General features: G+C 44.5%; 1 protein-coding gene across 1 annotated transcript in view; it reads left to right on the top strand.

Moving 5' to 3' along the window:
• The first annotated feature begins 949 nt into the window (after nucleotides 1–949).
• LOC144797976 (polyunsaturated fatty acid lipoxygenase ALOX15B-like) overlaps nucleotides 950–25,482 on the top strand; it is a 193,081-nt gene continuing 168,548 nt past the window's right edge. The window contains exons 1-2 of the mRNA XM_078668780.1: nucleotides 950–1,864; nucleotides 24,419–24,623. Coding sequence (XP_078524906.1) covers nucleotides 950–1,864; nucleotides 24,419–24,623 — 1,120 coding nt within the window. The remainder of the gene's footprint in view (nucleotides 1,865–24,418; nucleotides 24,624–25,482) is intronic.

The following is a 25,482-nucleotide window of genomic DNA, read 5'->3' as shown; positions in this document are numbered from 1 at the left end:
GCCATGCTGCTCTTCACAGATACAGTCTTGAACACATACACCCAGTGAATTATCCACTCACACATCTATGCACTGAGTCAAACCCCCCACCGACCCACACAGACACTCAGGCACCCATACAGATACTCAGACAACCAATCAATAACCCATATAGACCCTCATTTAGCTTCTCACCAACTGACAAACTAAACTGTGTGAACTAACCCATGCATTAAGTATGACACATTTATTCACTCATTTATACAGTCAGTCATGCACCTACTAAATCATCCATTCAGACACTTATACACTTATACACCCACTTATACACTTGGAGAAGGTAATAGCACGCACGCGCGCTATGCTGCTGAAATTTCTATCTACAGCGCTGCTAATATTTTAAAAATACCGTTTTTGTATTTTATTTGCTCTAAATTGTATTTTCCCCTGCTTTTAACTCGATCTTGTTGTGCCCTCATACCTGCACCTTAAATTGGGCCCCCCACCGCGTTTTTCGCGGATCTGTCTCATCTTTCCTCCTGCCTTCGTGTTTGGTGCTTGGTCGCCATCTTGGGGGTGGCGAGTAGCGAGTGTGCCACTTATTTGAGCGCTCTAGCGCTCACTAGGACCACAGGTGAGCCCTACTTAATGCTCGCTTTCTGCGCGCAGCGGTGACGCGCAGCGGTTGCGCCGGACTCGCGCCGGAGTCAAGCCAGAGTCCTGCCCGTCTGCGCCCGTCAGCGTCCCGGAGGCGGCCGGAGCGGCGGGTGGGGCTCTTCCACCAGGGATGTGTCCTCCTGGGGTACCATTGCTGCATTATTCCCCTGTGGAACTTCGCTCGTTCGATACCCTGGTCACAGGCTGTCGCACTGTCTTTCCCGGACGTCATCGCGGGAAATCCTGTTGCCCGGGTTGTGGCTGGCGCCCCAACCGCTCTCAGGTATTACGCCCCAACAAGAACACTCTTAGTATGGGTTATCGTTGCATGCTACTAAACACCAGGTCAGCGTGTAAACATGCGCAAGACATTTTTGAGCTCCTAGACACAGTGAAGCCACTATGTCTTATGCTTACTGAGACGTGGTGGGGTGAATTCTCCAACCCTGATGTCGTTACAGCAATCCCGCCTGACTATAACATCTTCAGGAAGGATAGAGCTAAGGGGAGGGGCGGTGGAGTGGCATTGGTGGTCAGGAAGGGCACCCCCTGTGCAATCTTGCCAGTGAAGGACATCCGAGGCTCGGAGACCCTTGCCTTTTCCATTACTTTGTCTCCACATCAATCTGTTAAGGGATTACTTGTGTATAGACCACCTGGCCCACTCGGCACGTTCTCTGAAGATCTGGACTCCGTGCTGTTGGGGCTGGCCCTGAAAGCGGAACATTGCATCGTGGCAGGTGATTTTAATGTTCGGATGGATGACCCGTCCGACCCTGCTGCCATTAAATTGTCCGAGGCTATGACTCCGCTGGGACTGATCCCTTATCTGCAGGAGCCTACGCATGAGAAGGGGCACACTCTCGACCAGGTATTCTCGTCTTCCCCTCTCGAGGAGATTGAGATTTCACCTGTACTATGGTCGGACCACTCGCTTGCCAAATTTACGATCAAAGGCATTGCCAAACCGGTGGCTGCCCTAGCACAGCAACAGGATCGTGCCCATAGGGCATATCACCGAGTGACCCCAGAGATGCTGGCCCAGGCCGCTGTGGATCACCCGTGTCCCCTCTCTGGCGATTTGGATGGGGATCTAGAGACTCTGCAAGATTGGCTTCTAGACAGGCTAAAAGATCTTGCCCCGGAATCGACACCTCGCCTGACACCGAAACGGGTCTCTGCGCCTTGGTTTACCGCTGCACTGCTGGCCACGCGGCAGCAGTGTAAGGTAGCCGAAAGAACCTGGCGGGCACAATATGATACTGTAGCCAAGCTGGCCTATAAGACGGTGGTCAAGGCCTATCACCGGGACATTCGCCTGAAAAAAAGAGCGTATCTAGCTAGGAGAATAGAAGCTGCTTCTAACTCCTGCAAGGAGATTTTCTCCATTGTGAGAGAATTTATTTCCCCATGGTCTAACACCTCGGACGAAAAACCATCCGGTACCTGGGCTCTGGACCTTGCTGATTTCTTTACGAGCAAGATCCTACGTATACAGGAGTCTTTTCCATCGCCTGAGCCCACGGGCCACATTAATCCTGAGACCATCTTACCCCAGCGGGCGTGGCCAGGTGTGGTGTTGAGTGTGTTTCCACCGATCTCTGTCCCTGACTCTTTAGCGTTAATGGGCAATCTTAAATCGGGTTCGCCCTGCGACCCATGCCCGGCTAAATTTTTTGCGAAAGTTGCGGAGGTGATTAATCCACTGGCAAACCCGCTGCTGAATCTTTCGCTGTGTCAGGGAGTGGTCCCACAAGCCTGGAAGCAGGCAATGGTGATTCCATTGCTCAAAAAACCAGGTTTAGATCCAAAGGCCCCGGTTAATTATAGACCCATTTCTCTGCTGCCGGCTCTCTCGAAGATTGTGGAAAAGCACGTTCAGGGTGTGCTTTCCAACTTCTTAGAGGCCAACGAGATCTTGCACGCTACCCAGTCGGGTTTTCGTCCCCATCTAAGCACAGAGACTGCGCTCCTGGAGGTTTCAGAAACCATTAAAGGGGTTCTGGACTCTGGGGGCAAAGTAATGCTGGTGATGTTGGACTTGTCGGCGACATTCGACACCGTCCCCCATGATGGCCTTCTCGGAAGTCTCTTCGAGATAGGTCTGCGGGGGACGGTGCTCGACTGGTTTTCTTCCTTTCTAGCCGGCCGCCGGCAAACGGTCTGGGCGCCGCCAGACTCCGCCGTGATGCCGCCTCTGGGAGTCGGGGTCCCACAGGGCTCTATTTTGAGCCCGACCCTATTTAACATCTTCATTACCCCGTTGGCGGCGTTAGCGGAGTCGTATGGCGCCCGAATCGTATCCTACGCTGACGACACCCAGCTCCTCTTCTCATGTAAGAGAGGAGGAGACTTTGAGGAGGAGAGTATCCGGGATTGCCTTGGGGCTGTTTTCCAATGGTTCCATCTGAACAGCCTCAAGTGCAATTCCGATAAGTCCGAGGTACTCTTCTTTGGGTGCGACACAGAGCCAGACTGGCAGGCCTGGTGGCCGGTTAACATGTTTCCTCCGTCCTGTTCTTCGCAAGTTGCCAAGAATCTGGGGGTTAAAATGGATAAGGGGCTAACATTGAAATCCCAGATCCTTGGGGTGTCGGGCACATGCTTCGGCATCCTTAGGATGTTGCGGAGGTTCCTTCCCCTATTGTCTGAGGAGCATAGGAAACTGACAGTGCAGGCTCTGATTGGGTCCAGGTTGGATTATTCCAACATTCTTTACCTGGGCCTACCAGAGTACTTGCTGCAGCGGCTCCAAGTGGTGCAGAACGCTGCCGCGAGAGCAATCTTTGGATTAAATAGACGGGCCAGTGCATCGGGCCTGTTGAAAACCTTGCATTGGCTTCCTATCCAGAAACGAATTGCTTTTAAGGCTCTGACTCTGGCCTATAAAGCTCTCCACGCGGTGGGAGCAAAGTATCTTCAAAAGAGACTGGTCTTTTATCAACCGACCAGGTCTCTGAGGTCGGAATCCTTGCTTTTGGCGGTTGTCCCGCGTGTGAAGAGAGCTCGCCTGGGAGGCCGCTCTTTTGGATTGCTGGCGCCACAGTTGTGGAACTCTCTGCCACTCGCCCTGCGGGGAGCTACCAGCCTATTAGCTTTTAGAAAAGGCCTTAAAACCTGGCTGTTTACCCAGTAGCCTATCTTCCTGTATGTTTTTATTTGGCACTCTGTTTTTCCTTTTATCGGTGTTATGTTATTGTGTTGCAGCCTTCCTTTTCCTTTAAAGCGCCGGGACACTCTTTTTGAGTATCCGTGCGCTATATAAAAGAATAAATAACATAACATATAAATAACATAACACCCACTTGTTCTTCAATACACCTTGGCCAATATATATATATAAAACATAATTAAACTTTACAGAAACACACAGTCACTGGATGATGTCATCAGTGATGTAATCAGTGATGTCATTTGTGATGTCACTGACCATGTCATGAATTATGAAATATGTGATGTCATCAGCAGTGAATTGCAGGGGCGCGAGTTATAGTTAACTGAACTAACTAACTTTCTCTTGTTGTGTACGAGTGAAATGTTCAACTAACTATAACTTCCCTGAAACCTGTGTTTTTTTCAGTGAATTCTAAGTTTTTTTTAATGCTAATTTAGCTGCTAACCAAACCATGCAGGCGCTTACACACCATCTGACAACCTAAACTGTGTGAATGTCTGTATCAGTCGCTAACACATGCATTAAGTAAGACACAATGAATCACTCACTTATACAGTCAGTCACACATTCTTTATCATACATCCTGACTCTTATACACCCATTCATTCTTCAATACACCTTGGCATATATATATAAAACATATTTACATTTGATAGAAACACATAGTCACTGGATGATGTCATCAGTGATGTCATCAGTGATGTAATTTGAGATGTCATCAGTGATGTCATCAGTGATGTCACTAACCATGTCATGAATGATGTAATATGTGACGCCATCAGCAGTGCATTGCGGGGTTGAGAGTAATAGTTAGCTCAACTAAATATAACAGGGGAATTTCAATTGTTTTGTATGAGTGAAATGCCCAACTAACTGTAACATCCCTGAAACCTATGTTTTTTTCAGTATATTTCAATGGTTTTTTAAATGCTAATTTCTAACTATAACGTGCCTGAAACCTATGGCTTGTGCTGTGAATAGATAGATAGATAGATAGATATGCAAAAAAGTAGCAGAGAACTCTGGGTAGTTCTCAAGTTTAGTTGGAAAGCAGCTCCTGTATAGAGCACCCTCAACACCAGCAACACTCTAGATCTGTTCACCTCAAATGTCTGCTTTTCTATCAAGGTCTTTAAGCATAGGATTATCAAAGTGCCATCCATGCCAAGATAGAAAGGTATGGAGCAGGCAAGGTGAAACAAAGCTATTTGCTAATTCACCAACATTTATGTTTATATGTATAGATTTGTATGGTGGTAACCCCCCTCAATGACCCTTTTGTTAGTTTATTTATTTACTAGTGGGGTACATCTCCAGTCTATTCTAAATTGTTGTCTTTTGTAGGGGGAGGAAATACAAACCCATTTGTTTTATTTACTGTGGGGATAAGCCCCCAAAACCCTGTTTTTGGGAACCAAAGAAATGCTTTGTGTTAGATCTGGCATCGTCAGGGTGGTCTTTTCCCAATATTTTTGCTTTATACCTCCATGGTTTGCTGATTAATTTTGTTGGCTTCGGACTCTGAGCCCTTTACCACTGCTGATCAGTGCTAAAGTGCATGTGGTTCTTCCCTAAACATGTATGTAATTAGTTTATACATAATTGGTATATTTAACTTGTAAGTCCCTTGTAAAATGGTATACCAAATACGCAGGGCCTGAAAGTTAAATCCGATTAGTGGGCAGCAGCACTGATTGTGTCTCCCAGAGAAGTAGCCTTTCAGACCTGTCTCAGGCCTTCCCCTGCCAGGCCTGTGTGTTCTCAAAGTGGTCCAGATACTTACAACACAGATTTTGATGCATCTCTTTTCTGCGGGTAGTAGAATAGTGCATTGATCTGGTTGCGGCAGTGAGAATCGTTGCCTCACATCAGAACAAGCGCTTTTCCACCAGAGATCAATGCTTCGTACAGTGCTGCTGCAGCTTGGTGAGATCGATACATTCCCTTGACTGCATGGGGAAACCTAGTGCATCGCTCAATGCATCTTGACTCTAGCACCCATCCCTGGAAATGAGGCATCGCCATAACCACGTAGAAAAGATCTACACAACCTTCGACTGTGGTACCAGGATCTATGCATTCCATGATGCATCTCGCTGTTGCAATCAGTAAAGCTGGTTTGTTCACCTGGGCCTGCATGAGTCCTGTAGTCAGTCGGCACTCCATCACGGTCAGCCCGAACTTTGACTTTGTTCTGGTCCAGCACAACCAGATGACCTATTTTTAGAGCAATTTGCTTCTGAGCACTACACTGCATTTATTATTTTTGTTGTTTTGGTCTTGCTTTGTTCAGAATCTAATAATCTATTTTTGTAAACATGTGCGGAGTTTCTCTTGTTTTTGTATTCATTCTGTTACTGTGTGTGGGAAAACGCCGTTTTGGAGCGAGAGCCAGGTCCTAGTCCTGGAGTGAGGGTGAGAAGCCCTGTCTGCCTGTTCTGAGGGCTGCTGCTTGTCCCTGCGGAGTTCCTCTGGGTGCCTGCTCTCTGCCGCCGCATTCTGTACATCAACCGGCGGCCGCTGAGAGCTGAGCGGGACCAGAGGACTCCAAGTCCCAGGATTCCCGGCGGCCGGAGCCGCCCGCATCACTGCACAGCGCTAGGAGGCGCTTAAAACAAAGCCACATCCCCGCCTCGCGGGACGCCGGACTCAGATTCAGCTCCTGTTTCCTGAACCCTCTCCGAGGAGCGATACAGCCCCCACCTGTATCCCTGACCCTTAGCTTACTTCCTGCCTCACAGTGCTCGGCTCGGCCTGGCTCTGCCAGTCTGCCAAAAGTATGTTATGATTCTAGTTATCAGTCCAGCCCTCCTTCTCTGCATTCCTAAGCTACTGAATCGCATCAATAGTTTCCGTCATGGTCTAGCCTTTACGTCTCCATGTAAGAGAAATACTGTATTAATGGTCATTTAATATTCCTCAGCACGCACTACATGTAGAATAATGCATGCCTCAGTCTTAGAGTCTGTTAGCCTTTACCCTGATAACATTTGGATTCTATCAACATGTTCTCTAAACATCAGATACTAGATAGTGTTTAGGTACATGTCGCTCTGACTCTCCAGACTTTAGTCTCTTCTTCTAGCGCAGAAGTCATAGCCCCCAGTTCTTCCTAGTAACACGTCATTGCCAGCTTGCGCGCACCACTAGGTCAGAGGTCCCGGCTCCTTAGGTAGCCCCCTCCATGTTTCCGCCCCATTTATGACATATTAATTAATTAATTAATTAATTATGTGCTTATATAGCGCTGGAATCACTCCCGAAGGGGTACCTCCGCGCTTCTGTTCTGTTACATTTACATCACATGTCTATGTACACGCCTCTTGTTACACCTACTTTCTGCCTTATCTTTCGCGACTGCTACGGACTCCGCCCACTGCTACGCCTACTGTATTAACTGTAATGCAATTGTTTAACTATAAATATTGTGCACTGTTATTAAAGTTTGCTAGCCATTCCCAGATCCTGCCCCGGCAGCTGCCGGGCCCTGCCATCCCATTCCCATGCAGGCTGTCCTGTTCCAGTCCTTTATGCTTAATTAAAGCCTGTCAACTCTAGCTACCTCGTACCTTGACTCTTATTTATTGAGCTAACCGTTTATTGTTTATTGTCAAAAATAGAACCGGTATTTAATTATTTATTTACCACATAATGGCGCCCGAATAGGGACTTGCCCTTTCCCCACGCGCCGGAGAAGCCACGCAAGCCCCCTGACCCTCTGCAGCCGTGACGGAACCATCCTGCGCACCGGCAGATATTTCTGCTTTAAGTATCCCTTAGGTCCACGGAGGAGACGGAGGTTGCGGTCCAGCATCCAGACGAGGCGGTGGAGGAACGCGGCGAGTCCCGACCAGAGCCCAAGCCGAGAGTCCAAGGTCCGAGGTATCCGGAGGCCCACCTGTAACTGAAGTCCGAAGTTCGTCCGTCCGTCGTCGTAGCAGTCCAGTCCAGTCCGAGGCCTTCCGTTCTTGCTGCCCGGTGAGTACCGTTGCTGGGGTAGTATCTAGACAGGGTCAATTGAATTGTCTCTGGTCCGTGGGTTTGGGTACGCAGATCCAACACGAAGTGTCCACTTAGGTGGATGCGGGTCCTGACGTGTCTCTTTATGGGACCGGTAAGTTTCGTACTGTTTCAGCAGTGCATCTAGTCTGTTCTAGTAAGTTCTGTTCTCGAGAAATTCATGTGTTCTGTTCTCAGTATTTCAGGTAGTATCTTGTCCGAACTGTTATTCTAAATGTTATTCCATGTGTTTTCAATATCGTGGTATGAATGAGTTGTTTTTCAAGTAATTATTGTGTTTATCGTGTATTGTACTGTGTCCGGACTCTAGCCTAGTCATGCCTCTGTTCTCTAAGTTACGTCAGTTGAAAACTAGAAAAGGTCTGCTCGAGGAAGCAGTTCCTGTCCCGCCTAGGGACAGTCCAGGTCATTTTATGTATCATAAACATGGCATAAGTGCCATATTATATCTAGATTTATGGGTAGAGTACACCAAGGAATTAGAAGAGAAATATAGATGGCCTGTATCAGGCACATGGGATACCGAGTGCATCATGCGAGTAGAAGAAGCATTATGGAAAAAGAAAGCCAGACAGTCACAGAAAGATGCCATCGAGTTATGGCGCAAAGAATCTCATAAAAGAACCGAAAAAGAAATCAGAAAGTCAGAATTAAGTAGAGAATCCTCAGAAAGAGCCCAAGAAAGGGAATTAATCGAAATAGGTGAACGAGTTAAAGCCGAACAGTCAGACAGACAGAGAAATGCCCTCATTAAGGGTATGTATCCTCTTCTTGCCGAGGGCTTGCCAAAAGCAACCCCGGAAGCACCATGTAATTTTCCGCCGCCATTAGTTCCGATTAAGCTACGTCACAAACCGACCGCAGCTGATATTTTTCTCTCGTCCTATTTGGACGACACAGTCCCAGAATATGCAAATCCTGTTCCGCCAGCTCCTGTAAATAATGTAATTCCTGCTCCTCCAGTCACCGGGGCACCTGTTACAGCACCTGTTACGGTACCCCCGGTCCAGCCTACAGTACGAGTACCCGCTACATCGGTCACTCTGCCAGCACGAAGAGTATCCGTCGACGATTCCAGTTTAGGGGCCGCAGGGGGAGGTCCTCCTGGTACCCCGCCGCCACACAAACGTGTAACATTAGTCGAGTTACATGAACGTGCGTTACAGCGTACGCCCAAATATCAGTCTGTTGCAGAAATCAGGCGAGCTCTTACCGAATGCCGTTATGAACCAGTCCCAGGCGATGATAATATGGTTATATATTCATTGCGTGTAAGGCGGGTGACCGAGTATTTGGACACCCTACCGAATATGAAAGAAGATCTAGACAGAATATATCGTTTCATCCGTACAGGAGACGATCCAGAAAGTATTGGCGAAATCATGTCTCTAAGGAAAGCTGAGACCCAGCTCATGCTATTAAAATTTCTAATCAATTGTTTAATAAGGGAACAAGATTGTCTGACTAAAGATCCGACCGAAATGAAAGTTCTGACAAGGTGGAGTGATAATATAGCCGAGGGTAGACACAAGACACTCAGTAGTATAGAGAGTATGTACAAGAAAATTCGTAAAGAAATAATAAGGTTACACGAGCAACGCAAAGCAGCACAAGTAAGTGAGAAAGAAGACAACTCTTCTACTGAAGAGGTAGACGACGAGAATCCCACCAGAATAGCGTATGTAGGTAGAACTAGACTTCCCGACCGACATTCACGCCTAGAACACAAGAAAGTTTTTCCTCCTCTAGTACCAGAACAGTGTTCTCTAGAACAAGTATTCCAGACTACAGATAAAATTCTGAAATCACGAATAGGTTATAGTGAACTCAGTACCATGAATGAACAAGAACTAGCCCGATCAGCAGTCCGATGGATTACTGATTCTACCACTTTTCCAGATGAAATAGTGGCACAAATGTTTCTGAAACTGCCCCCAGCCGAACAGCGACTGGTGGGTATGTATATGATCCAGCACCTCATTACACTGTATGAGGGACAACATTCTGATCCAGGTCCGTTACATGATGTTCTGAACGAGTTACTCCAGTATAAATGGAAAGGTTTAGGTACTGATTTAATTAGTATCATTCTAGAACAGCGCCACAAATATAGAACGTTTCTGAACCCACATTTTGTTCACGTCTCACCCCCAGAAAGTAAACCGTTTTACATAGACAGACAGCATCCATTACGAGAAGTACACCCAGTTAGGACACAGGGTGGTGAAATGCAACGAGTATTTGTTTACACCCCGATTACGAAGAAGCAACTCTTAGAGATGAAAAAGTTAATTCCCTGTCATGACAAAGATCCAGCAGGGTTCCACCGTGTATTAAAAGACATGCTCCGTATGGGAGAATACACGTATCCAGATATCATTAAAATGTTAAAAGTCCTGTTGCCTGCGGGCATATATGAAAAACTCAAGGAAAAAGAATGGGAGGTGGGAGAGAAAAAGATAGATTGGGCAGTTCTAGAAGCTGAAGAAAATACACGTGTACCAGGTACCGGTCTAGGAGACAAATGTAAAGAATTACCTGAACTGTTAATACAAGTTTTGCCAAGATTACTAGCCACGAAAAAGGAAGACTGGGATGCAATCTCAGCCTGTAAACAGAAATCAGACGAAGATACTAGTGATTTTTATTCTAGATTCGAGAAATGTTTTAGTATTAACAGTGGTTTGAAGACGAGTAGTGAGTCATACCCTCATCTTTTTGTTACTAAACTAGTCGAGAATTCAAGTCCACAAGTTAAAAATCGAGTTTTGAAAGTCGAAAGTACCTGGCAAGCTAATACCCCGTCACAAATGCTCCAGATGCTCCAGTATCACCAGAATAGAATCAGGGAAGAGCAAGAACACGAAAGGAAACGTATGAAAGACACGAAAATGAAAGTATTAGTTGCACAATCTGTTCCACAAGACAGTCAGAAGAGGGGTCCGAGTCAAGCCAGTCATCCTGCAGCTCCTGTTAAAGGGACCTGCAATTATTGTAAACAGCCAGGTCATTTTATAAACGAGTGTGCAGTTCTGAAACACAACATAGCTACTGGTAAGACTAAAGAAAGACCACGTCCGCCTAGACAAGAACAAGTTTCACAGACTTCCCAGCCACAGAATGCACAACAGACAGTTCCAGCACCGCAGCCTATCGCTGCAACACAGCATGTTACACAGCAGATGTACCAGTATGCTCAGTCAGAGTATCCAGAGTATCAAGCATATTCATGAAACAGCCTAGAAAGGGAGGTAGGCTTGCCTCTCATCGAGATACCTGTAGATCAAGAGGGTCCCTATGTACATAGTCAAGTATTGGGGAAAGACAGAAAGTTTCTGATTGATACAGGGGCAAGTAGGACTACTATCAGTCATGACGAGGTTCCAGGGGCTCCGCTCTCAGGCTCTAGAAATGTTTCCCTTGGATTTTCAGGAAAGCCTATTGTAAACGAGATTTCAAAGCCAATTACTCTAGAAGTTGGTCCATTGTCCCGAACTACTGATTTGTTACTTACAAAGTCATGTCCAGAAAATTTGTTAGGCATCAAGACATTAAAAGAATTAGGTGCAGTAATTTGCTGCTCCCCAGAAGGAATACGTTTGTTTTTACGTGACTTTAAGGGTCACTATGTATTACGTGATTTTGATCCAAGATTACTGAATGTCCCCCAGCATCTATGGGCGCAAGGTCCAACTGATGTTGGTTGTATGCAAATCACACCCCATCGTGTGACTCTCAAGCAAGGTATAGTCTTGCCACGAATCAGACAGTACAAATTGCCACCTGAGGCTGTAGCAGCCTTATCCAAAATTATTGACGAGCTCATTGTTCAAGGAGTGGTTGTAGAATCTGACTCCAATGTATGTAATTCTCCTATCATTCCAGTCATGAAACGTACTGATCCAAATGCACCTCCAGTATATCGATTAGTGATTGACCTTCGAGAACTTAATAAATGTATCATTCCCCAGTACCCAGTAGTCCCAGATATTTCATCCCTATTGACAGCTATTGATTCTGAAGCTGTATTTTTTACTGTAATAGACCTCAAGAATGCATTTTTCAGTGTCCCCATTCATCCAGACAGCCAGTACCTTTTCGGTTTTTGTCTAAATGGAAGGAGCTATAAATTCACACGAGCTCCTCAAGGTTTCACAGAAAGTCCTAGTATTTACAGTCAAGCACTTAAAAGACAACTAGACAATATTCACATGCCAGCTGACACTGCCCTGCTCCAGTATGTCGATGATCTACTGATCACAGCCCGTTCTGAACGTGACTGCGAGTGTGCGTCACTTACAGTTCTGTATTTTCTGGCCGAGATGGGGCACAAGGTGTCCCCTTCGAAGCTCCAGTTCTGTGTCCAGCAAGTGATCTACTTAGGCCACTTACTGTCCAAGTGGGGTAGGCAGTTGACACCAGACCGTATCCAGTTAATAGCGAGTCTTCCACAGCCCAAGACACAGAAGGAGGTACGTGCTTTTATCGGCCTTACTTCTTACTGCAGACAATGGATTCCTCAGTATGCATTCCTAGCCAAGCCACTGATACAGTTAACGACACAGGAGGCAGCCGTATCGACTGTCCTCCCTTGGACATCTGAACATACACTTAGTTTTAATGAATTAAAGAAAGCCTTATGCCAAGCACCTGTTCTAGCTACACCGAACTACAGTAAGCCTTTTACACTTTTTGTCACAGAACGTAATGGTACTGCATTATCTGTTCTCACACAAGATCAAGCAGGACAATACAAGCCTTGTGCTTATTTTTCGAGCACACTAGATCCAGTAGCCCAGGCTCTGCCTGCGTGCCTCAAGTCAGTTGCAGCCACAGCACTAGCTATCAGACAAAGTGATTCCATAGTATTAGGACACTCCCTGACAGTACAAGTTCCACACTCCGTGGAAGTTCTTTTAAACCGAACACAGACTCAGCACTTGACAATTGCACGTTTAACAGGTTATGAATTGACACTGTTCCAGCCACACATAGAAATCAGACGCTGCAACGTTCTAAATCCTGCTACACTGTTACCGTCAGTTTCTTCAGATCCTGTCACACATGACTGTGTGGAAGTAGTTAACACTATGACAAAGCCAAGACAAGACCTGACAGATATTCCACTACCAGATCCCGACCTGACACTTTATGTGGATGGTTCATGTATGAGAACAAGTACAGGAGAGCTAGTAGCCGCGTATGCAGTGACTACTGACACTGAAGTTCTAGAGACACACCGTATTGACACTCTGTCCGCTCAAGCAGCAGAGCTAGTCGCTCTGACCCAAGCCTGCATACGTGCTAAGAACCTGAAAGTTAATATTTACACAGATTCACGTTATGCATTCGGAGTTGTACACGACTTTGGAGTGCTCTGGCAGGAGAGAGGTTTCATGACTTCTCATGGAACCAAGATTCAGCATGGTCTCCTCATTCAAGCTCTGTTAGATGCAATACATTTACCGACAGCGATCGCTATCATGAAGTGCAAGGCACATACGAAAGTTACTGACGTCATTTCCCAAGGTAATAATCTAGCAGATCAAACAGCCAAGCTTACAGCTCAGACACCAGACATTCCAGTTAACATGACACAGACACACACTCCAGATCCGACTACATGTATGACAGTTAAGGACCCCACTCAAGATGTCATAGATATCCAGTTACATGCTACTCCTGAAGAAATCAAGAAATGGTCCGAACAAGGAGGGGTCCAGACAGATCAGGGATGGTTGACGAAGGGAAAAGCCACATGGTTTCTCCCCGACTCTATGGTTCAAGTCATTATTAATACCGCACATAGTCCTGCACATTTAGGAGAAATAGCCATGTTAGACAGTATCCAGAACATTTGGTCCAACAAGCACTTACGAGCTGCAGCCAAGCAGAAAGTCCGTACCTGTATGATATGTTGCCAGTTCAATCCAGGTAAAAGTGTCCGGGTGGAACAAGGGGGATTCCAGCCTCCTGACCACCCTTTTGAAGTCCTCCAGATGGATTATATTCAGATGGAGCGATGTCGAGGTTTCAAGTATGTCCTCGTAGTTGTATGCGCTTTGTCCAGGTGGACAGAAGCATATCCAGTTCCAGATTACACAGCAGCGACCACTGCCAAGCAGTTGGTTCGTGAATTTTTCCCTCGTTATGGACTCCCTAGGGTCGTGTATTCAGACAACGGCCAGCCATTCTCATCTGAGTTAATGAAGCATGTGTCCCTTCTGTTAGGATACCAGTGGAAGTTCCATTGTGTGCGCCATCCTGAAGCAGCCGGTCTCGTAGAGAGACATAATCAGACCCTAAAAATCCGCATTGCCAAAGTCTGTGAAGAGAAAGGTGTAGACTGGCTAGTAGCTCTGCCAGTCGCCCTATTTTATATGCGCATGGTCGCACATTCCAGATCAGGTCTGTCTCCTTATGAGGTCGTATTCGGCCGCCCCCGAACATGTGGGGTACACCTAGACCCTGAAGTATTACAGATGTTTCCAGTAATATGCTGACAGATTACCTAGCTTCCTTGATGTCTGCCCTCCACTCTTGTCGTTCACAGGTTGCCACCGCATTTCCAGACAATACCGAGGTGAAACCGCATGAAATCGTTCCAGGATGTTTTGTACTTGTGAGGAACTTTGATCGTTCAAGTCCGCTGGAGCCCCGCTGGAAACAACCTCAACTTGTTCTTCTGACCACCCGCACGGCCGTGAAGCTGGAAGGCCGCAAGGGCTGGGTGCACCTGTCACACGTCAAGAAATTCCATGGATGTCGTATAAAAACATTGGACTGTTCCATTTTTAAGGACTGCCAAAATCCTAAAGACTGCCCTATTCTCAAGGACTGTCCCGCTACAAACTTTGATTCCAAGCCTCTCCTGTTAGAGGAAACTCCGCAGCAGGAGTATAAAAGTAAACTCCGGTCTAGTAAAATAAGTCAGCCAGTTTAATTGTCTAAGTCCCCCTCGGGTGAAACGGTTAGACAGGTTTCTGACATGTATGAGATAGACCCCCATAGTGAGAGAGTTAGTCAAAACTCTATCAAATGTATTATTGTTCTAAGTTTTTTGTTACTCTTGAGTTTGATGGTTACCTGCACAAGTTATGCATTGCATTTATGTTTTCCAATTTCTCATGTAAATAAGTTTTCTAATGCTACAGTAGAGCACACATTTAGTGATCTGCCTCCTCACGAGCTATCCTATCGTCTTGCTATGCGCAATAACACATTCATCAGAATGTTACACTATTCACACCAGACCAGCAATGCCACTAATTGTTGGGTGTGTGGTCGACTCCCCCCTTTCCAGACACCGAAGGGAGTTCTGCCACTCTTTCCTTATCCGTTTTCACATAATGGTTCGTGTGGAGCATGGTCCATGTTAACGTCGTCCTCGAATGATATGTCCCTTCTGAATAGTACATGTTTTCCAGACAAGCAAGGTCTCACCCATAGAACAGGGTTAGATCTAGAAAATGAAGTTTATAATTTAGGTAATTATTCTTCGAATTTTATGGTCCTGAATGTTCAGTCTGATACTACTCCAGACTTACCTGCTATTTCAGTACTACCAGTCAAAGGCGAATTATGTGTCCGAAATAATGGTTCCGCACATGTAGGACATAGTGATTGTACTACTATTATCAAGTATAGTGACAGTGGGAAATCTATTTTCAAAGCATCACGTCATTCTTATTTTGTCTGTGGTCAGACCGCATATGTTCGTCTGCCCCTCGATTGGGATGGAACATGTTACATTGCCTTCCTACTGCCACCAGTTTTCCTAGCCCCATCTGATTATCACAGAAACACGCATCTAGTACACGTCAGACATAAAAGGGAGATCGAGTCCCCAATTGTCGATCAAACTGAAACTACTCTAGAACAATATCAAGATTTCAATAAAGGTTTCTTCTTCTTTATAGGACCAATCCAGAATAGTAAGTTAATACGTAGACTAACCAGAACCCTTGAAGCAGTAGTGAATGAGACTACTTCTGCTCTAGGTAACTTAACCAAAGAGCAATCTGCTATGAGATTTGTCGTGCTCCAAAATCGTCTCGTTCTTGACGTCATACTGGCCGATAGAGGAGGAGCATGTAGAGTCATCGGATCTAGTTGCTGCATTTTCATTCCTAATAACGCGCCGTCTGTTTATTCAGCTATAACCAGACTTCATAAAATTGCCCATCAGTTACACCAGAATCCAAGCACCTGGACATGGTCCGGTTGGCTCTGGGATATCCTATCTGCCTGGGGATGGAAAGTATTGTCATTTCTAGGTATTGCAGTAATGATCATATTCAGTTGCTGCCTCTGTATACAATGTGGCCCTGCGATTTGCGGCATGTGTGCTACCTCTTGTATTCCTAGTCCTAAGTCCCGTTCCAAGACAATTCGAGACGAGCAAATGATGCTATATGAAATGATAGATGGTATCATGAATATAGATGTTTCCTGATGGAAACGTAGGGCACAAGGAGGGAATGTGGAAAAGTAAATTTTGCCATGTTATATGTGCCTACGTGTTCCCCATGTTATGATATATGTGCATGATCGATATGCATGTATTCCCCTCTGATCGATTAAAGACGCAATTACAGTTGTGTCCATCTCTAGTATGCCAGTTTCCAGTTTTCGTAAATATAACGAATATCAGGCCTATGTAATCCTACGTTGCCACATTTTACAGTGTGCACGTTAATTCATTGAATTGTCCCCGTTTCTAGGCCTCAAAAGGGCCCGGACTCAGATTCAGCTCCTGTTTCCTGAACCCTCTCCGAGGAGCGATACAGCCCCCACCTGTATCCCTGACCCTTAGCTTACTTCCTGCCTCACAGTGCTCGGCTCGGCCTGGCTCTGCCAGTCTGCCAAAAGTATGTTATGATTCTAGTTATCAGTCCAGCCCTCCTTCTCTGCATTCCTAAGCTACTGAATCGCATCAATAGTTTCCGTCATGGTCTAGCCTTTACGTCTCCATGTAAGAGAAATACTGTATTAATGGTCATTTAATATTCCTCAGCACGCACTACATGTAGAATAATGCATGCCTCAGTCTTAGAGTCTGTTAGCCTTTACCCTGATAACATTTGGATTCTATCAACATGTTCTCTAAACATCAGATACTAGATAGTGTTTAGGTACATGTCGCTCTGACTCTCCAGACTTTAGTCTCTTCTTCTAGCGCAGAAGTCATAGCCCCCAGTTCTTCCTAGTAACACGTCATTGCCAGCTTGCGCGCACCACTAGGTCAGAGGTCCCGGCTCCTTAGGTAGCCCCCTCCATGTTTCCGCCCCATTTATGACATATTCTGTTACATTTACATCACATGTCTATGTACACGCCTCTTGTTACACCTACTTTCTGCCTTATCTTTCGCGACTGCTACGGACTCCGCCCACTGCTACGCCTACTGTATTAACTGTAATGCAATTGTTTAACTATAAATATTGTGCACTGTTATTAAAGTTTGCTAGCCATTCCCAGATCCTGCCCCGGCAGCTGCCGGGCCCTGCCATCCCATTCCCATGCAGGCTGTCCTGTTCCAGTCTTTTATGCTTAATTAAAGCCTGTCAACTCTAGCTACCTCGTATCTTGACTCTTATTTATTGAGCTAACCGTTTATTGTTTATTGTCAAAAATAGAACCGGTATTTAATTATTTATTTACCACAAAAAGGCGGGCCGTCTACGGCCGTCCAGGGCTGGACGAGGCTGGGCTGGGCCAGCCCTCTAAACACCCCCATCTTCTTGGGTAAGCGTATTCGTTTGAACTATTTGCCTTGGATCTGTTGATTTGTGTTATATTCTCAAGCCATGGATGGTATGGAAGGGAAGCGCTGCCTAACTCCTGCTCCTGTAGGGGGAAGAACTACTGGGACCCTTGATGACTTTTTTACACGAGCTGCCGAAGTAGTGAACAGGGAGATTGTTTTGACTGAGAAGCGTCTGTCGATGGAACTTTTGAGCGCCAAACGCTCCTCCAAGGGGGTCCTGTTAAATGCTGTTTCGCCGGCTAATCTACAACCTAATACTCTACTTACCTGCAGCCCCATTGACCTTGAAAAACTTGATTTACAATATGACTACCTCTTAGGGGAAGATGCTGTCTCAACCATGAATGTGTCCTCTTGCAGTAGCGCTTCCTCAGAGTGTTTTTATCCTATAGAACCCAGGAAAAGCCTGCAGCCAACGGATTTTCAATCTACCCAAGATAAACTATCCCCCTGCCAGAATTTAAATGGTAAAAGGAAGAGAGGGACGGGGGGCATGGGGGCAGAAAACCTAAGGTTTCCAGGATTTCTGGATTGTCTGGGGTAATGTATCCTAGGAAGACAGGTGATAAAAATAAAAGAGTTAAAAAATCTAGCAAAGTCCCGATAGCTTCTAATGCCCATACCCCTCAGAAGAAAATTCCTGCTGTCACACCGGAAAAGGAGGTGGAATTAGTGATATCTCTTCCTAACATGACGCATTTATTGCGCTCCTTCATTCTACCAATGATTGAAAGGCTGAAAATTATAGACGGGAAGCTCAATGCCCTGAGCAAACTAGGCAATGACAATACACGCAGGCTTGATACATTAGAACCACCAAAGACCACTAATGCTAGGAGTAAAAAGCCTAGCGCAGATCCAGCTCCTAAAGCCCCCGCAGTCAGCACCATTAATAAGGACCGCATAAGTTGTAATAGAAATTGTGCCCAAACATCAATACCACCAACATCATCAGCAAGTAAACTCCCATGTGACATTCCATCTATTCCATTGCCATCTGAAACAGAAAGGAACACGGGGGGAAATAGCTGAAATAAGAAAGGAAGAACAGGTATTCTTACCAGTGATCAACCTGCCACCAGACTCAGCTCCCCTGGTACTAGTTCTTGCGAATGTCCCTGTTCTGAATAAGGACACAAGGGAAAATTTGGGGCAATTAAAATATAAGGCGGTCCATTGGATCACAAAAAATACCTCAGAGGGCAACAGTATCTGGCATGATATCATCTTGGCTCGTAGAGTGTCATGGATAGGGAGAAGTGCAAAGAACAAAGGAGGGGATTTTATTGTTCTGAACTTTAATAGACCCGATTCAGTACGACGCATTATCAGCGAGTCCATGTTTAATGTAAGGGCCCAAAAGAAGGGCATTGAGATTCTCCCTCTTTCATTATTTTTATAGGGAGCTAAACTGCTCTAACTCAGGCAGAAAAAGTAATCAGGGGTATAATAGAACTGTATCTAGATCCATCAGGCAGGGTTGGGAATATCCGACAAGATTCTTCCCAATTCAGCCATACAGAGGACCCGGTGGGCAAGTGCCTAGTCTCTAAGGAGTCAATCGCTACTCAGTTTTGAGCGGACTTGAGGGTGTCGACTGACGACGAACCCAGGATGCTAGGGGTGTATCTAGACTGGGTATGAAAGTTCTGGCGGAAGGAACGGGGACGCCTAGTGGGTGTGGTCCCCTTGAGGATATACCCTTTTTAGAACCTGCAGTAATATCTTTAATGAATGAGACTAAACACATAGTGGCAGATAGTGAGGTTGATTGCCCATTGGTTAATTGTTTAGAAAATCCTATAGGGGTACTTCCAGGGAATGGGACGATGGCAGATAGTGAGGTTGATTGCCCATTGGTTAACTGTTTAGAAGATCCTATAGGGGTACTCCCAGGGAAAGGGACGAGGGTTACCTTCTGGAATATAGCAGGTCTCCGTTCAAAGATGAACAATCACCTTTGGCATGATTTTATCAAGGGAATAGACATACTTTGCCTAAAGGAGACATGGTCTCTTGAAGCAATCCATATGAATGGGTTCAAAACATTTCATGTACCAGCAAGCTCTTCCAGACATGGGAGGCCCAAAGGCGGTTTGACTGTCTACGTATCAAATTTGATGGAGGTATTATCTCTGAGAGTAGAGGCCTCGTCCAGCAATTACCAAATCATTGCAATGCAGGTAACACCCAAGGTCGAGTTAATAATTATCAACATGTATAATAATGTGGAAAAGGGGATGGAAACTGATATGGTAAATACCCTAAACAGGGAAATCAGTGCGATGGTGGATAAGAGAACAAGGGATTCCATTTTGATATGGGGAGGTGAATTTAATCAGCACCTTTGTAAGCACTATCAGAGTGGATGCGGTGACCAGGAAGCATATAAATCAGAGATTCAACCCCATTTCGACCATCATAACGGGGGAGACTCTTTTAACGATTTGATGGCCTCATTTGATATGGGTTTTGTTAATATGCTGTGTAGGCCCCCGGTAGAGTTTAGTCCCACTTATGTTGGAAGAGGTCATAATACTCTGATAGATTTTATCACCATTTCTAACTCCCACTCAAGTTGGATAACAGATTTCTCAACATATATAATTGGGGTTAGTGACCATCTCCCACTTGGCTTTGGCATTCAGTTCCCTGTATATAAGGATTGCAATTTGATTGAAAAACTGGTCTGGACTAGTAATTGTACCTTAAGCAGACAAAATGGGTACGCTCTTAGATGGTCCCAGACTAATCCCGAGATCACCAATGGGAATATAATAAAGCAAGCATTATTACCTATCAATAGATGCTTACAGGACGAGGCCTTAAACCTGGAGGTGAAGGACTCTTTTTTAGAGATCACTAGGATAATTAAAATGATTCTTTCCCGTCCCACTCGAGAACGGAAACCGCTTAGTAACGGGTGGTTTGACTCGACATGCACCCAAACCCACACTCAATTAAAGAGGGCGTTGAGTAAAAAGCCAAGAAGTCAGGGGGAAATTACTCAGTGCAGGCGTAGTTATAATCTGGCGAGAAAATTACGTAAACGAAATATAAAGAATGAAGCCTGGGCAAACCTCTATGAGGCCTCCTTAAGCAGGGATGGTTCTGCTTTCTGGGCAGCTGTTAAGGCCCCATTTTTTATTTTGTGAGATAAGGCCAGTCTGGAAGTGGCAATAGCAGAAGATGCATGGATAGATTTCTTTGCCGAAGTCTACAACCCGGGTGGTGTCCATAAATTGGTAGACAGCGGGAGTAAGATAAAGGGACCTGGGGAGGCTGGTTTTCTGCCAATTGCCCTAGAGGTGACACTAACCGAAATCCAAAACGCCATTGACCAGAGTAAGGGAAATAAGGCCCCGGGTGCTGATGGCATCCCCATAGATCTTTTTAAACATCAGATCGACCTATGGTCTCCGCTTCTTAAGCGTGTGCTTGATGCTAGCTGTGAACTGGGCTTTATAGATACCTGGGCAGAATCAATAATCATCCCCATATTTAAGAAAGGGGACAGGGAGAATCCCTCCTGTTATCGTCCCATATCCCTCCTGGATTCTTTTATGAAAATTACAGGGAGGGTAGTTTTGAACCGTTTGCAACAATGGGCGGAAGAGATTAATATCCTATCACCTGTGCAATATGGGTTTAGGGAGGGACGGGGCACAACAGAACAAGTGTTAAATTTTACATTACTCCTGGGAAAATACACACATGTAAAGGATGGCAAACTCTACGCAGTGTTTGTTGATTTAAGCGCTGCACTTGACTGTGTCATTCATGATCGTCTGTGGCAGATTCTGAGAGACATGAAGGTGGACGAAGTACTAATATCCTTCATAAGACAACTATATGCTAGCGCTAGGGCCAAAGTGAGGTTTGGCACTAAGGGCGAATGCACCAAGCCCTTCCATGTCATGCGGGGTGTGAGGCAAGGGTGCGTACTCGCCCCTTTTCTTTTTAACTTGTATACCAACGACCTAGAAAAGGAACTAGTGGCTGAAGTACGTGACTCCCCGCAAGTTAAGAACCAACCCATTGTGTCCCTCCTGTACGCAGACGACGCCGTCATTATGTCACGGACTCAAATTGGTTTACAAGCGGCCCTGAACGCATACTTGAAGTTTATGGATAGCAGGGGCCTCAAACTTAATGTATCCAAAACTTTTGTAATGACGTGTGGAAGACCCAGGAATAAAGAGTGTCAATTATTTGTTGGGAAGGAAAAAATCGCTTCTACTAAATCTTTCTCTTACCTGGGTATAGTACTTGAAGAAACCGGGTCCTGGGGGCCAGCTATCAGAAATAGGACGATGTTATTCAAGAGAGCCACTGCTGCACTTATGTCATTCTCCAGAAAGATGGGAAAAAGACCCCCAGAAATTTTGTTGAAAATTTATAACGCCAAATGCATTAGCACAGCAATTTATAGAGCGGGTATCTGGGGAATTGGCAATTGGAATACTATACAAAAGGTAGAGAACGCTTTTTTAAGATTTATCCTGGCTATCCCGCAAGTTCTCCTGTTTTTAATTGTCATGCAGAGTTGGGCATCAGATATGTGAGTGATTTAATTAGCATGCAACCTCTTTTGCTTTGGCATCGAATCTGGACTAACCCTGATCTGTTGTTTAATAGAGACATTATGGCGGATTGTATGGGGTTGGACAAAGCCAGTAAGATTCCATGGCTGAAGTATATGTTGAAATTTACAAGGGATTTAGTCCTACCACCAGCCAGACTCACTGTTCAACATTACTAGAAAAGACCTGAAGCAGTTGTGTTGGTACCATGTTGAATCCCTGAGACTAGGTGTGGAAATGAACAAAAATCTTGTCATTCAGCATCAACTCACCCTAGCTACCTATACTATCCAGCCTCATCTGATTTGGTGCCTGGAGGGCTTTGACCGGTATCTTTTAACACGTTTCAGGTTCGATGTCTTTTTTCGCATAACCTCATTCCCTAAAGTAAATGATTGGGGTAGAAATCTCTGTAAATGCCCGTGTGACAATTTGTCTACCCAATCTACTCTGCATGTTATCTGTTTTTGTAAATGTTATATGTTGGAGAGGTCTAGATGGATCAAACCACTTTTAAAAACGTTTGGTACTTGGAGGCAATGTCGCCCAGCCCTACTGTTTTTATTATCTCTAAATGATGCAACCTGTGTGGCTGTCATGCTAGGTTTTTTAAAGAGTATTTTAAAGAAAAGGAAAAGCTTAACTATTTGTTAATATATGAATGTTTTTTAACCATGTTGCTGTGAAGTGTATCTGCTTTTATGATTTTATGTACTTAAAATCGAATAAAGCTTTTTCATTCATTCATTCATTCATTCATTCATTCATTCATTCATTCATACTGTGTGTGTGTGTTGCAAATAAACCTCACACATTGCCTCTTTAGATTAGCCTAACTGCTCTGTGCCAAGCTGCCAGAGGGTGAGCACAGGTTCTGATGTGTATATGACTTACCATGGCTAGGATTGTATTATGTATATGACTTACCCTGGCGAGGATTGCGGTTCATGCTTGTGCACTCTGTCATCCCGAAACCCAATTTCTAAAGCTCAGTTTTTCTCAAGTGTATTAATTTCTGGCTTGTTTCCTTAAATGTCGGTCTTGATCATGTAAATGTCCTTGATTGAATACATGGCAATGCAGCATGATTTGATTAAAATTGGAAATCTTCAAAAATCATCTGAATGCATAATTTTTGTCTTTTTGCATATAATAGAATTTCAGTTAATGCTCCACATAGAAGTGTAAAGAGCTAATTGGTCCAAAGAACGAGTTTAGTCGTTATACCAAAAAATAGAAACATTAAATGTGATTATGTGCATGGCATGTTTTCACAGATGACTGTGAGGTTTAGATATTTTTTTGCTGTGAATGTACCAATTTTTTTAAAGGTTCCATCAAAAACCTGATGAATTTGAGCTAAAAACAATGGGTCGAAAGAAATGGACCTTGTGACGTGTTTGACACTCCCTTCTTACTCCCAAGTAAGGGCTAAACAAATTTAGCTAACCTACCAGTGGAGGTATCTCCATAGAAATGCCATGAGGTGTTTGCCTTGATCAGAAGAATTCTAAAACTGTCCCTTTCTGAAAGTGTGTTGCCCTTTGCTATACTCACCATTAACTGTGCTTTTTATCCTAAATTGACCAAAATCTTGACAATGGTTATGTGTGAAATAAAATCCTTCACAGTATGGCTCTGGATTGTTAACTGGTCTGCTACAAACTGTCCAGTGTCACCATTTTTGGAAAGAGTTCGGAGTTTGACCAGATTTTCTACAAAATCAAACCTTTTCCATTTTAGAGGTTATTGGGTTAACAACCTGACACTTCATATAACTTTACTTTCTCTCTTGGGAAAATCCCTGCTATCAAGCTTTTCCTGGATCCTGTTGCATCATACGTTTGGACACTGTACCCCTTAGGACTACTGGGGCAAATAGAATTTCAATTCCTTACATAAACGTAGCAAACAAGACTGCAAAACAATGTCTTGGGAATCAAGTTATGAAATGTAAGTGGAATTTCTTGCATGGGTGCGTAATCTAACAACACTTGTTATTTGAGATGATGTCATTGTAATTGTGAAAATGTTTTACAATTGTTTGTCTTCGGGAAGATTTAAATTAATTAGCAAACCAATTGCTTCTTTTTCTACCTATTGTAACATAAAATTAGTCAGATAGAGGAATTTGAGCAATGTCATTCTTGCTGATATGTAAATGTCCTGGTGGCATGTATATCTAAATAGAAAATTGTCCAGTAAAATAATGCTGCTGGTTTTCTTGATTTTCAGACCGACGTCTACCACATCCGGGAAAAAAAGGACTTGGGGGATATCCAACTCATCCGCCTTCACAAAGAGCCCTTTTCCTTCTTCCCTGAGGATAGCTGGTTCTGCAACCAAGTCACTGTGGAATCTCCCGCAGGAAAGATCTACCACTTCCCCTGCTACCGTTGGATCGAGGGATATCTCACTGTGGAGCTCCCTGAAGGGACAGGTGCTCTTCCTGCGTAAATTAGAACATAATAGCCAATACACAAACCTGATGTGTTACTCACAACTTAATGTTTTCATTTTTGGAATTTCTACATTATCTTGTGTGCTAATATGTTTTTGGCACAGCCATCACAACATAAATATATGTAGTTACATTATATAGGCACAAAAATCGTCTATAAATATACAGATAAAGTGAATTGATGCCATCTCTGTTTTATAGAGGTATTGTCAGAGTACGATGGTGCTATGTTATGGGCTCTAAAAGAATCAAATTTCAGCACTTCTGATTAGATTAGTTATAAAATTCCCAAAGTTCAACTCTTTACAAGGCTCTGTCAACAGCTCAAGCAATGCAAGAGAAAACCTTGCACGCTTTGCAAGGTTGAACTTTTAAAAGGATTTGTTTAGAAATAAAACCTTCCAAGTTCAATGCTCCCAATGATTTTGTTTTAGTATGGACAACTTCAACAGCCCTTTGTGGCAGCAAATTCCTGGATCCTGCTAGTCTCACTCTCTGCTGCCATCACCCAAGTTCTCCTGACATCCCACCCTCTATCACCTTCCCCACTCCAAACCTTGAGTTTAGCTATGCTTAGGAGGACTTTGGTCACAAAAAGAAAGATTCTGAGCACCAAATGTAACCTCAGGCTCTCAAATATGCCATACTTTACTGACTGCAGTGCTGCAAGATGTTTCCAACTTTCATGCCGCAGCCTCCATTAAAGATATATGAGCTGAACTTACCTTGTTTGGGGCTCTTTCAAAGGGGCAACCTTTGTTTTTTCTGGAATATATATATATATATACATATAACCTACTGGCGGACCTAGTTTCCATAGGAAAACCATTTTTTCTTT

This window comes from Lissotriton helveticus, chromosome 12 (assembly GCF_964261635.1).
Source record: "Lissotriton helveticus chromosome 12, aLisHel1.1, whole genome shotgun sequence".
NCBI classification, from domain to species: domain Eukaryota; kingdom Metazoa; phylum Chordata; class Amphibia; order Caudata; family Salamandridae; genus Lissotriton; species Lissotriton helveticus.
Note: the sequence above shows the minus strand (reverse complement) of the source record. Positions and strands in the feature narration are given on the sequence as shown.